Below are 12,816 nucleotides of genomic sequence, written 5' to 3'. Positions count from 1 at the left end.
TCCCAGGTTTAAGCAATTCTCCTGCCTCAGCCTCTGGAGCAGCTGAGAGTACAGGCGCACGCCAGCATGCCCAGCTAATTTTTGTATTTTTAGTAGAGATGGGGTTTCACCATGTTGGCCAGTCAAGTGATCCGCCTGCCTCAGCTTCCCAAACTGCTGGGATTACAGATGTAAGCTACCGTGCCCAGCTCCTTCTATGAATTCTAAGAACCAGTCTTCCCTTATAGTCTTTAATAAGGGAAATAGAATATGTACAAAGATAATGCCTATATGCAATAAGACAGCAACGTATGGCTAGGCGCGGTGGCTCACACATGTAATCCCAGCACTTTGGGAGGCTGAGGCAGGTGGATCACCTGAGATCAGGAGTTTGAGACCAGCCTGACCAACATGGAGAAACCCCGTCTCTACTAGAAATACAAAATTAGCCGGCATGGTGGCGCATTTTGCAGAACTATAAACAAAAAAAAGAAACCTTAATGACAAAGTTATGAGACCCTAGAGTTCACTGCCAGAAATTGTTGAGCTGTGAGGAAAGAAAACAAACCAAGGTGACTCATATATCATTCCTATCTCCCTAATCAACAGTGAGCTCCCTACAGTAAACAGGTATGTCCTGTTTGTGTTTTTACTTCCTGGCACCATCTACAACATTGAGCTTGGCATACAGTAAGCACTTGGCATACAGTAAGACGGTAAAAGAACATACATTTGACACTAAAAAGAATGCCAGGAAGTAGCCAAGACCAGCTGGTAGAAAGTCATTAGCTATTCTGTTAACTTGATTGCTCACTGTTCTACCAATTTTTATAATCTATTTTTCAAAATGAACTCAAAGAATACCATTTTACATCTCCCAACTGCCCTAAGCAGACAGTGATGGTTAGTGAAATAAATTGGGTTTAGCTCCTTCTATGAATTTCAAGAACCAGCTAGAATAAGCCATAGTATACCTAAACCTATTCCTGGCACAATGGGAAAAAAATTCTATTAAGAAATCCAGGCCGGGCACAGTGGCTCACGCTATAATCCTAGCACTTTGGGAGGCTGAGGTGGGCGGTTCACTTGAGGTCAGGAGTTTGAGACCTGGCTAACATGGTGAAACCTCATCTCTACTAAAAAAAAAAAAAAAAAAAAAAAAAAAAAAAATTAGTCAAGCGTGGTGGCGAGCACCTGTAATCTTAGCTACTTGGGAGGCTGAGGCAGGAGAACTGCTTGAACCCGGGAGGCAGAGGTTGCAGTGAGCTGAGATCATGTCAGTACACTCCAACCTGGGTGACAGAGCAAGACTCCGTCTCTATTTTACAGTTAAAAAAAAAAAAAAAGAAAACCCATGAATAATTAAGATTGCTCTGGCCGGGCATGGTGGTTCAGGCCTGTAATCTCAGCACTTTGGGAGGCCAAGGCGGGTGGATCACCTGAGGTCAGGAGTTCAATACCAGTCTGGCCAACATGGTGAAACCCAATCTCTACTAAAAATACAAAAAATTAGCCACGCATGGCGGTGGGTGCCTATAATCGCAGCTACTCAAGAGGCTGAGGCAGTGAGAATGGCTTGAACCTGGGGGGTGGAGGTTGTAGTGAGCCAAGATTGTGCCATTGCACTCCATCATGGACAACAGAGCGAGACTCCCTCTCGGCGGGGGAGGGGGGAAGATTGCTCCTATATTTGTATCAGACAGACTGGGCCACTGGTGATATTTTACACTTTATATCATTCCAACATATCCCCCAACCATGCTAAATTCCCAGTGGTTTACCTCAACTGCTTAACTTCCAAGTCCACTGACTATCCAGGAAGAACCTGCTTCATCTCTTACCCCCACCACACTTAAAAGATGCTTTACCTTTTCTCCTCTCTCTCTCTCTTTGTCCTTCTCTTCTTTTTTCTTTTTTTTCTCACTATGCCCATCTGTGTGGAGGCCAGGAAGTGGTGGGGGAGGAGCCGCTGCTGCAGCGTATGGGATGCTGGGAGGAGGGCCAGATGTCACTGTGACCTCTCCCACTGGAACAGCAGAAAGTCCTGAACTTCTCTTGGACTTGGAGTGTCGCTTCTCTTTATGCTTCTCCTTGTCCTTCTTCTTTTTGCTCTTCTTTGACTTCTTTTTCTTCTTGATTTCCCGGTAAGAATCATCTATCACTAACTCCCCAGCCTCTAGCTCCCCACCAGAGGATGAGTCTGATTCTACCAGAATAGGTTCAAGTCCTGAAAGATCAAGGTTAGCACTGTGGGACTCTGGGAACTGGGAGGCATCAGACCCACAGCCTTCAGGGCCAGGAGATGAATGTGGGTCTGAGGATGACTTGTGCTTTTTCCGGGCTGTTTTCAGAAAGCTCTGTAACTCATGTCCTAGGAGTAAAGCACCCTGCTCATCCCGAGCTGATTTCTTTGAGGATTTTTTCACAGTCGCTTGTTGGGAGGGATATTGAAAGGACTCCTCATCAACAGAGCTGCTTCCCTTCTCCTTTGGTGAGAGAATAAGTTTCATTTTTAAACCATCAGGCTCCCGAAGGGTCAGTGTCTCTGTGTTCACATAGAGAGGTTTCATTTTTTTGGATTTGTGGGAGCCACCATCCTCTAGGGGTAGTTCTCCGCTGCTTCCACTGACTTTCTTCCTGTGGTGCTCCTTTTTACTCTCTGAATGGCTTGAAGAGCCAGAGGATTTCTCCCCAGTCTTTTTGGAGGGCTTGGAGCCTGCTGCCAGTGGGGAAGTGATAGCTTTCAACAGGTCCATCGCTGTATCACTAGATTGTGGGCTGGACTTTTTCTTTTTCTTCTGTGACGATTCCAAAGAGGAAATATCTAGAAATAATCAAGAGAAATACTGTCAGTATGACGGGAAGCAACTTCTAACAAGTCTCCTCTCTCATCAAAAGCACCTAGCTAACATGAGAAAGAGGCTAACAGGAATGATTTTAAGGGAGACCCTTTAACTGATTCCTAACATTGAAAAATGATGGCCTTGTGCTTCTCAGCTTGGTAGATTCTGCCTCTGACCCTGGACACAGTTCTTGCCACTAAAGTTGTTTTTCTTCATTAAGTCTTCAGAAGCAACCAAAGAGCACATACCCAGAAGATTTGACTATAGCTGTGGGATTATGGGAAGTTAATAATCCAGATTGCAGACAGAGTATCATCTGTTTCTGTGTTCAGGACAAACCCATTTCGGTGAAAGTTGAGTCTCATCAGCTATGTGCATAACATAGCTAAGAAAACTGGTTCTGTGAGTGGATATATGCTGGTTGAGAACTGACCCACAGGTGCAGGCCAGAGGGCCCAAGGACTACATATGGCAAAAGGGATGCTAGATAACAATGGGCACAAGATAAGTGGATGATTGGGGGGAGAAGGAACCTGGTACCTGGTGTATCACAAATGCAGACTGTTCTTCTATGCTGAATCCTCCAAAATACCAGCCCTCCACCTCTCTCCTCCTTCACACTGGTTTATCGGCACTCAGAACAAGAACCACTGTCCTGTTAAATAGGCCACTGAGTCAGCAACATCTGGATCCCTTTCCCCTACCCCGACTCCAAGAACCAGAGAAGTGTTTATCCCACCTGTTGCCCATTCCCATCCTCACCTCCATAGTAGTAATCATCAGAGGAGTGCTTCCTCTTCTTCTTGTGTGTGTCCGTCCCCAAGAAGTAAAGTTCACAATCCTATAATTAAAGAAGAAGAATTGACCAATAATAAGATGATGAGGCAAATGTAGTTTGGAACCAAACTTGTCTTTGATGATTTTTGACTTTGGGAAACAAAGCACAAGAAATAATAAAAATAGACGTGCACGATGTTTTATTTTTCTGTTCTAAAGTTATTAAAAAACACTTCCTTCTTCAAATATTAGGAAATATGGTAAGAAGTAGTTTAAGACTTTCTGGGTGCAGTGGCTCACGTCTGTAATCCTAGCACTTTGGGAGGCTGAGGCAGGTGAATCATTTGAGGTCAAGAGTTTGAGACCTGCCTGGTCAACATGGTGAAACCCTGTCTCTACTAAAAATACAAAAACTGGCCAGGCATGGTGGCGCATGGCTGTAGTCCCAGGAAGCTGAGGCAAAAGAATCGCTTGAACCCAGGAGGTGGAGGCTGCAGTGAGCCAAGACCGTGCCACTGCACTCCAGCCTGGGCCACAAGAGCAAAAAAACTCCGCCTCCAAAAAAAGAGTAATTTAAAACTTTCCTAATTTAAATTTTCCGGACTTACCTTCAACTTCTTCTTGGAAGAATTCCTGACCTGAGCAGCAATTTCTTCCTCTTCCCTTAAAAAATCTTTGTAAGAACGTTTTTTTTCTCGTTGGCTTCGGCCAGCAGCAAGTCCTATGTCCTCAAAGGTATGATCACCATCAAAACAATCTGACAAGCACAGGTTTATTTAAGAAAGGAAATCAGAAAGTCAAGTAAGTAATGACCAAATCACCATGCACGTAATGCAACAGTCCCTCTATTTCCAAATTAAAATGTTTCAGTACGGTCCACTGAAATACAGGGCAAGACCCAGGGGAACAGAGTATTTCTTGATGATCTGGCTGCAAACACAAGAATGAAACCAGAAGAAACAATGTTTCCATGCTATGTAAAGGCCCCATGTGCAACCTGAGACATGGTTTCTTAGTTGTGATTTGGTAGGTGGACACAGACTTGCGGAGGAAAGGCTGAAAAGAATAAGGATTCATGTGCTGTGCTGTGCTGTGCTGTGGGAGTCCAGTATGTGATTCCTATCCCCAGACTCCTGCACACTGGAGCTGGCAAGGACCAAGAGTGCTGCAGGGGATCACCCCAATAAACTAAAAGACTCATATTTCAGACTCTCATGTAGGAACCCCTGTCCTGGTTTTCGTTTCCATGGGCCCAGTCTGGGGATGGCGTGGAGGCTGAGTGTCATAACAGTGCTCTGGACCATCACTTGGGAGTCCAGGCTGTGGTGCCCAGTCCTGGTCTCTATATCCATGGGCTGCAAGAATTGAAGAGGATACCCCCTTTGGAATGCTTCTGATTATGGGGTCATACCTTCTTTCTTCACGGAGTCATCATAAGCCATGGCGGTCCTGCAGGGCCTTTGAGAATGTGTCACTGTGTCCAGTCTCCTTCCCGTCTACAGGGCCAGGTCTGAGAAACAAAGAAGGAAAACCCTCCTGTAATGCGAAATCACTGTGGAGAAGCAACCTTCCAGATGGAAACGCGTAGTGATCCAAGGGCCGACCGGAAGGGCAGCAAGAAATAAAGAAATGTCTTGTCACCTCCTCATTCTCTTTGTAAATATACTGGGGTTGATACTGCAGGAAGTACACTAGGCTTAATTAGATTTCAGTCATGAATTAAAGTTGTCATTTGGGGAAGTATATAAAATACCTCCAATATAAAAAGTATTTTCAAAATTAATGAGAATTTCTGAAATGCCAACAGGACTGACAACACTGAGACAGGGTAGAAACCAACAGTAAGTTAGAGGGATAGGTTCAATCATGGTTAAAAAATACACAGGTAAAGCAAGGCGCAGAGAAGACAGATCACACCAAACAGTTGAAGACCATAAAATCCTACCAACTGAATTGGTGAAATGGTAACATCTACTGCTTTGCAATTTAAACAGAAATGATTAAGTGTATAGGGATATTAAATATCTTCAGAGCACAATTTCTTTTGCATTTTTTGGGGGCCTACATGAATTTGTTCAAATTTATATAACTGTAAAAGCAGGAACACTCCTTACATCAGTTGACCATATGACAGCTTTCACCACTACCAAGAATTTCTTAAAGCCTGGGTGAAAACAGGGAGATATTTATCATTTGTCCACTGGTCATAAAACTTTTATGATTATTAATATCTTCACTAATAACTGATATAATTTAAATGTTCTAGATATTGTATTGAATTTTTACAACATTTTTTGGCATTTCAGTTTATATGCCCATCTTGACTGAAGATGACAGTGCTATAAAATGCACTGTAAGGTAAAGTTCTTTAAATGTTTTAAGAACAAGCAATGTCACAAGTCCTTCAGGAAATTTAAAATTATATATTAAATATTTTGGAAATGTTCTCATGCAATTAAGTCAAATGATTATAAAGTTAATCTAATTGATCATTTATTTAAATTTACCTTCATTATTATAACGGGATTTAGAAATACTGAAGGACACTTAAATTACACATTACTAATTCCTTCAGGTAGCTGTAGACAATACCAAAGCATGGAACTTTTGTGAAAGAAAAGATGAATTTGATTAACAAGGGAAACTTTCATAAGAGTTATATATATATTTTTAAAAATAAAAGACTTATTTGCACAAATCAGATAAAATACAATGTACAGGTAGGCCTAAAATGAAAACAGGAAAACGAAGCATTACCAAGAATGATTTATAAGTGACATTAAGAAAAGAAACATAAAAAAGCATTTCTTCACTTCTCTGAGAAGTGAAATAAAGAATGGATTTAGTCAAAGTAAGAGAAGCTAGAGTAATGAAACTACATTAACCTGGATTGTTTTAAAGATAAACTGGAGAACTGCCTGTTCGAAGGGCCTTTTCATAGGAAATGAAGGGGACATAAGGTCAGCCCTCAGATAAAAATGTGAAAAGGCAAGATATATAATTTAGCCAGTTTTTCATGTTCCAGCATTTAAGTATGAAACTTTCTCAATGGAAACTACTGTTTTCCCCTTTCCACCCAAGTGGTGCTAACTCCAAAAGGGGTGCAGGTAGAAGAAGTGAAATATAGGGAATTACATCCATTTATTTGAAAACAGCACATCCTCTCAATGGCACTAAAATACTGAGTTTATAAGAAAAATATACAGATGATATTGGTTTTCATAGGCTGATAATGCCAAGAACTACCACTGGAGACCTCAAATTAAATGCTTTCTGTGCATGAATTTTGGCAAGAATATTTGAGAAATAATAGCAAAAACTTAAATATTAAATGTCATAAATACAGCCATCAATGTATTGTCAACAACATCAATTTTGTCAACAACAAAATGCACTTGTAAATGTAAGCAAAGGCTGGTCCTGAGACTTATAAACAATCCTTCCCTTTGGTAACATCAAAATCAACATAAAACATAGTAGGGCAACCTAACAGAATAGAAATAAGTACCTCTGAAGACAGTAAGAAGATGACTGTATCGTGGTCTCGCTACTGACTGCTTTAAAAAACTAGTGGATTAAAAAGTTGTGAGAGGGAATAGAAAATTAGGAACTGCTTCTCAGAGGCACAGACCAACACAGAAAATGTGGTGTTAGCATTACATATTAGATTAGGTCTGCTACTGTTTAATTTTCCTAAAAACACTGAAAAGCATTTTATAAATTACTGGATTAAATAACCTGAAGAAAAAAAATGAATGAGGCCTGAAGACAAGTCCAGTTCACTAAAGAACTGGGACAGCCAAAAGCTTGAAAAACTAAAATTAAACACAGACTATATCACTCACAGCTTGGGCAGACTGATGGGCCTTGAATTTCTAGATTCTTTAAAATCAAGATATTATTGCAACTCAGGGTTTAGTTTTGGTTGTTGACTCATAGAAGAAGGATACCAGATAAACCTCAAGCAACAGTGTGAAAGAAAGCCAGAGTTTAGGCAACATTTATATAAGATCAGATGAACCCCTGATATTCCTTCCAGGTCTTGAATATGATCCGTGAAAATTCAGAGTTCAGGGGTAGAGAGTAGATTGTGAGGATTAATGGAAATGAAAAATATTAGGTTTTTCACATTAGAAAAGGGAGGTCATAATTACATTAAATGTTGGCAAATGTGAAACAGGTGTTGAAATCCATTTTCAATTCAATAATTTGGGAGTTTATAAAATTCAATGTTGTCAACTCCAAGAGGAAGGAATAACTTAGTCTCAGTGTGCTAAGATATGACAACAGAAGTAAAAGTTCATTATTTTTTACTTGTAATACAAAAATGTGTACTTATGTACAAATTGTTAAATAGCTCTTCGGGGACTTTTCTTCAGGATATGAAAAGGAGGCGGCACAGTTGCTCTTTCCTTTGTAGACAAGTATACAAGTTATGTTAATTTGGGATGCCCAAAGTAAGTAGGGGGAAAAATCATCAGATATGATTTTGAAATCATATTATAACAAATCTTTGTTATTTTGAAACTTCAAATAATACTAAAAAAAAAGGTTTCAGATGGTTGTTTTTTTGAAGTAACGTGAGCTCCTGCAATCACTAACAAGCTTCTTCACCCCATAATGTAAATGAATATCGAAAAAAAAGGAAACAAAGGGAGCCCCACAAAAGGGCCAGTGAGAGAAATTCTGAAATCCAGGTCTGTTCCAGGATAAGAGCCTTGTCCAAGATTCTGCGTTCTCTTCTTCCAACACTCCTTTCAAGAACTCAAAATGCCAGTCAGTGCAGGTAAAGGAAGATGAGCATCCACCGGTTGCCAATTTCTGAAATTTTCTTGTTGTTACTTCTAGGATACAAGTAAGTGATGCCTTCTCATTTTCGTCCAGGTTTCCTCCAATCTCCGAACACAGCGGCTCCGAATCCTCTTGCCACTCCCTTCTCCGGGGACCTACCTAGGCAGCACTCCCAGCCCCTGCCAGCTCTGGAACCTGCAGAGATCCCAACAGTCTGGGATGGGGATGGAATCCTTTCATTGCAGTGCAATTAACCGGAACCACGACCACCGCACAGATTGGCTGACAACACACATTCCAAAAGACTAGCAATAGAAATTTTGACAAGCCTTGTCCAATCAACAGGCTTTATTTGGGATTCAGTTTTTTTTAATGTATTCTATTAGGAGGAAATATAATCAGCCACCAGTTAGCCCTCAGAAAGAGGGGACAGAGATGTCTCTCCGCTTCTGCACGCTATAAAGTGAATCTACAAGTAGTAGTTGTGGAGGGAAAATGGGCCTGCATGGAGAAGGCTCCCACCACGAAGGCAAGGCCAGGCCGGGTTGCACGCAAAGAATACACACAATACCAGGTGATTTACACCATCAGCCCCCGGGACCACCATTTTTGTGGTTCCCCACGGCAAACCAGTGGGATTCTCCCGGCAGTTTTGCGGCAACAGCTACTTCAACAAAGCTCTATGAAGAGGCAAAGAAGAAAGCTCCTCGTACCCTCTCCTGCCAGCCGCGGCCCCAGCTCTCCCGTGGCCGCGGCCCCGGGCCCTTTCCCCCTGACAGCCCCCGGGACCCCCGCATCGCGGGTTCCGAGCCGCACAGCTCGACCTGGACCCGGCTTCCCGCGTCCCCGGCGCCCTCACGGCGCCCCCGAGGGCGGAGACGGCCCGGGCAGGGGGAGGGGCGCACCGGGTCCGCAGGCCCCCGGGGCGGCCGCACGCCCCCTCCCGGCCCCGCAGCTTTCCCGCCTTCCCCGTTTGAACAGCTCCCGCCCGCCCTCCTCCTTCTGCCCGCTCCAGCCCCTTCCTGGGGGCGGCTACGGCCGCTACTCCAGTCCCCGGCTCGGCCCCTGGGCTAGGCCGCGACGGGCCTGGGGCGCCTCAGAGGCTGTGTCGCGGGCCCAGGACGGCGGGTGGCGGCGGGGCTCGGCTGCTGCCGCCTCTGGGTGGGGGCCCAGCCCGGCCTCCTGGGGGCTCCGCTCGCCGCTACCTTCACTCGTCTCGCCCGGATCCCGCCTCAGCGCCGCCGACCGCCGCCATCTTGGAGAAGGAGAGAAAAGCGCGAGCGGCCAGGGAGCCTCAGTCGAGCCCAGAGCGCAGACTCAGGCTCCGGAGGGGGAATCCCGTTTGACCAAGAGCGTCGAGAGCATCGAATAAAACTCGGAGCTTGCTGAGCGCGGGAGCTGGCATTTATTTATTAAGAATTTGCTATGTGCCAGCCTTGCCTTGGAAGCTTACAAATATTTCGCTTAATCCTCACTGTATTCCTGTCGCACTTTGCAGAAGAGAACCAGGCTGAGAGAAGTGACGTGCCCAAGGATGCGCAGGTAGTTGGAATAGGAGACGGAGTATTACTTCCAGTCTTCTGCTTCTGAATGCGGTGCTTTCCCCAAAATACTATGCTGTTTCTTTCAAGATATTTATATACAGCACTTCTCCTCTTTGCAAAACCTAGATTCATGCAGATTAATAGCAGTGTGCTTATTTGGACTTCAGCATCTACATTTGGCTATTTGGCAGATTAGGAGTGAGGTGGAAGAACTTATCTTTGTAACAATGTACAGCAAAATAATTTGCATGGCGAATCATCTACATTTCTTAGAAACAGTCTTCAGAAGAGAGGAAGAGATGTCATTTACAGGCGAGAACACAATTTTTCCGATTTGCTGTGGAGAACTCGAACCAATGGGTGGAAGTTACGGTGTGCAGAACTTGCTTTAATATGAAGGAGAACGCCAGGGGCGGTGGCTCACGCTGTAATCCCAGCACTTTGGGAGGCTGAGGCGGGCGGATCACCTGACATCGGGAATTCCAGACTAGCCTGGCCAACATGGTGAAATCCCGTCTCTATTAAAAATACAAAACATTAGCCAGGCGTGGTGGCGGGCGCCTGTAATCCCAGCTACTCTGGAGGCTGAGGCAGGAGAATCGCTTGAACCCAAGAGGCGGTGGCTGCAGTGAGCCGAGATCAAGCCACTGCACTCCAGCCTGGGCGACAGCGAGACTCTGTCTCAAATATATATATATATATGAAGAAGAACTTATTTTTCTAGTACAGTTCAATAGTATAATGGTCTTCCTTGTGAGTAGTGAGCTCCCTTTCACTGGAGGAGCTCAACAGAAGCTGGTGTTACTGTTAAGCAGAGAGGTTAGAGATGTAGATTGGCTTCTAGAGTTGTGAACCCCATGCAACATAAAATAGTACGTTTGTGCAATGTGTGTCCCCATCAAAAATTAAGAACCCCTCTCCTAGTGGATTTATCATTGCAGAATTAGGCGAGTGCTTGAAGATGATGTGGTCATGAGACCAATAGAAGCAAGGTGATTTGTCTAAGACCACACTGCTAATTCGTGATCAGATACAGATGATTAAAAGCCAGATTGTTGGTTCAGTGCTCTTTTTGTTATGTCATGCTCTCTCTCCCTCTGCACTGAGTTGAAGACTGATTCTGTTTCTTACAACTGTGAGATGCTGAGATGTTAAAACACCTGAGTTAAAGTTGCTGAAATTATTTGCAAAATGTAACTGCAAATACTTAATAAAACTAGCATAGCGTTTTTCTCTGCAGCTTCCATCCTACTCACCAAAAAGACAGGCAATGAGTTTCACCAAAAGGTGTTAGATTACATTTCTGGGACACTTTGCCTGATGTTAGGCTTCACTTTGAGATTTGTTTGTTTGTTTTGATGGAGTCTCGCTCTGTCTGGAGTGCAGTGGCGCAATCTCAGCTCACTGCAATCTCTGCCTCCCAGGTTCAAATGATTCTACTGCCTCCGGCTCCTGAGTAGCTGGGACTACAGGTGCCCACCACCACGCCCCGCTAATTTTCATAGAGTTGAGGTTTCACTATGTTGGCCAGGCTGGTCTCGAACTCCTGAACTTGTGATCCGCCCACCTCAGCGTTCCAAAGTGCTGGGATTACAGGCGTGAACCACCGCATCTGGCCTCCCTTTGAGGCATTTAAGAGCCCTAATGATGTATTTCCTTTTCATTCTTCAGAATCCTAAATCCATTGGTCAGGATGATTTCAGTTGTGACAGAAACCCGATTCCACGTAGTTCCCCAGAAGAGGGGAATTTATTGGCTCACATGATTGAAATTTCTAGTACCTGCAGACATGGTTACATCCAGGCATATAACTCAAGCTGGTCCCTTGACGTCTCTGTGGTGCTTTCCTCCGAGTTAGCTTTATTTTCTGATTCAGGTGATGACTCCGGCAGCCCCAAGCTTCATCCTCCTTCCTGCTAGCAGGGTCCGCCTGGAGAGAGAGGTTTTGTTTGTTTTGAGACAGGGTCTTGCTCTGTCACCCAAGCTGGAGTGCAGTGGCATGATCACAGCTCACTGCAGCCTCGACCTCCTGGGTTCAAGCAATCCTCCCACATCGGCCCCCCAAGTAGCTGGGACCATGGGTGCACACCACCATGCCCAGCTAATTTTTGTATTTTTTGTAGAGATGGGGTTTTTACCCTGTTGCCCAGGCTGGTCAAGCTCCTAGACTCAAGCGATCCACCTGCCTTGGCCTCCCAGAGTGCTGGGATTAGAGGTGTAAGCCACCAAGCCTTACCTAGGAGGGAGTTTCTTTTTCCTTTTTGCTTTGGCAAAAGGCTTGGGATTGACTCTTATTGCCTGAATTGGATCGTGTGTCCAGACAAAAAACAATCACTATGAGCAAAGGCGTTGGGTCTGCTGATTGGCTAAATTAGGTCACTTGCTTACCTCCAAAAGTAGGTCGGGGTAGACACAAGGAAAATTAGGGGTTGTTGTCAGAAGGGTGAGTGCATGCTAGGAAGGCAAAAACAGTAGCTGTCCCCACAGTGTACCACTAGCTTGAACCTAAAAGCCTTATGAGTCCCATTGGTCCCATTGCTTCTTTTATTCCACCTGAAGATGGGGTATATCAGGTTCTTGCTTATCTTAAGCTCCTGGAGACCTGAAGTCAGATCCCTCCTCAGCCTATTCTCTCAATTACGAAATGCTATTAACTTGTTCCCAGTCTTGGATCATTGCACGTCCACTCATTAAACAGATATTTATCGAAAACACAGCACGTAGCAGGCACTGTCCTAGGTGCTGGGAATAGAACAGTGAACAGAATTGAGAGTGCTTGGTCCCCCGGAACCTTACATTCCAGTTGGATTGAGGGACACAAAATTAAGATAGAAATACTACATTCAGTGATAATCAGAGGTGGAGAAAATGATGCCAGGTTG

General features: G+C 44.2%; 1 protein-coding gene across 4 annotated transcripts in view; it reads right to left on the bottom strand.

Annotated features, from left to right (window-relative positions):
- The window catches only part of HMGXB4 (HMG-box containing 4), a 33,836-nt gene extending 24,159 nt beyond the window's left edge, over positions 1–9,677 (bottom strand). Inside the window, exons 1-5 of one of the 4 annotated variants that reach the window (XM_012434302.2) lie at positions 9,596–9,644; positions 5,011–5,109; positions 4,208–4,356; positions 3,585–3,663; positions 1,848–2,803 (exon numbers count right to left, since the gene is read on the bottom strand). In XM_012434302.2, the coding sequence (XP_012289725.1) occupies positions 1,848–2,803; positions 3,585–3,663; positions 4,208–4,356; positions 5,011–5,041 (1,215 nt within the window). In that variant the 5' untranslated portion in view covers positions 5,042–5,109; positions 9,596–9,644. Of the gene's footprint in view, positions 1–1,847; positions 2,804–3,362; positions 3,478–3,584; positions 3,666–4,207; positions 4,357–5,010; positions 5,921–9,595 lie in introns of those variants that run through there. The other 3 variants (XM_012434304.2, XM_064367951.1, XM_064367952.1) reach the window with 3 other exon arrangements.
- Positions 9,678–12,816: the final 3,139 nt, after the last annotated feature.

The sequence above is a fragment of the Aotus nancymaae genome, unplaced genomic scaffold (assembly GCF_030222135.1).
Source record: "Aotus nancymaae isolate 86718 unplaced genomic scaffold, 86718_ANA_hifiasm-v0.15.2.pri h1tg000076l, whole genome shotgun sequence".
Lineage (NCBI taxonomy): Eukaryota > Metazoa > Chordata > Mammalia > Primates > Aotidae > Aotus > Aotus nancymaae.
The sequence above is the reverse complement of the archived record's forward strand: the minus strand, read 5'-3'. Positions and strand labels throughout refer to the sequence as shown.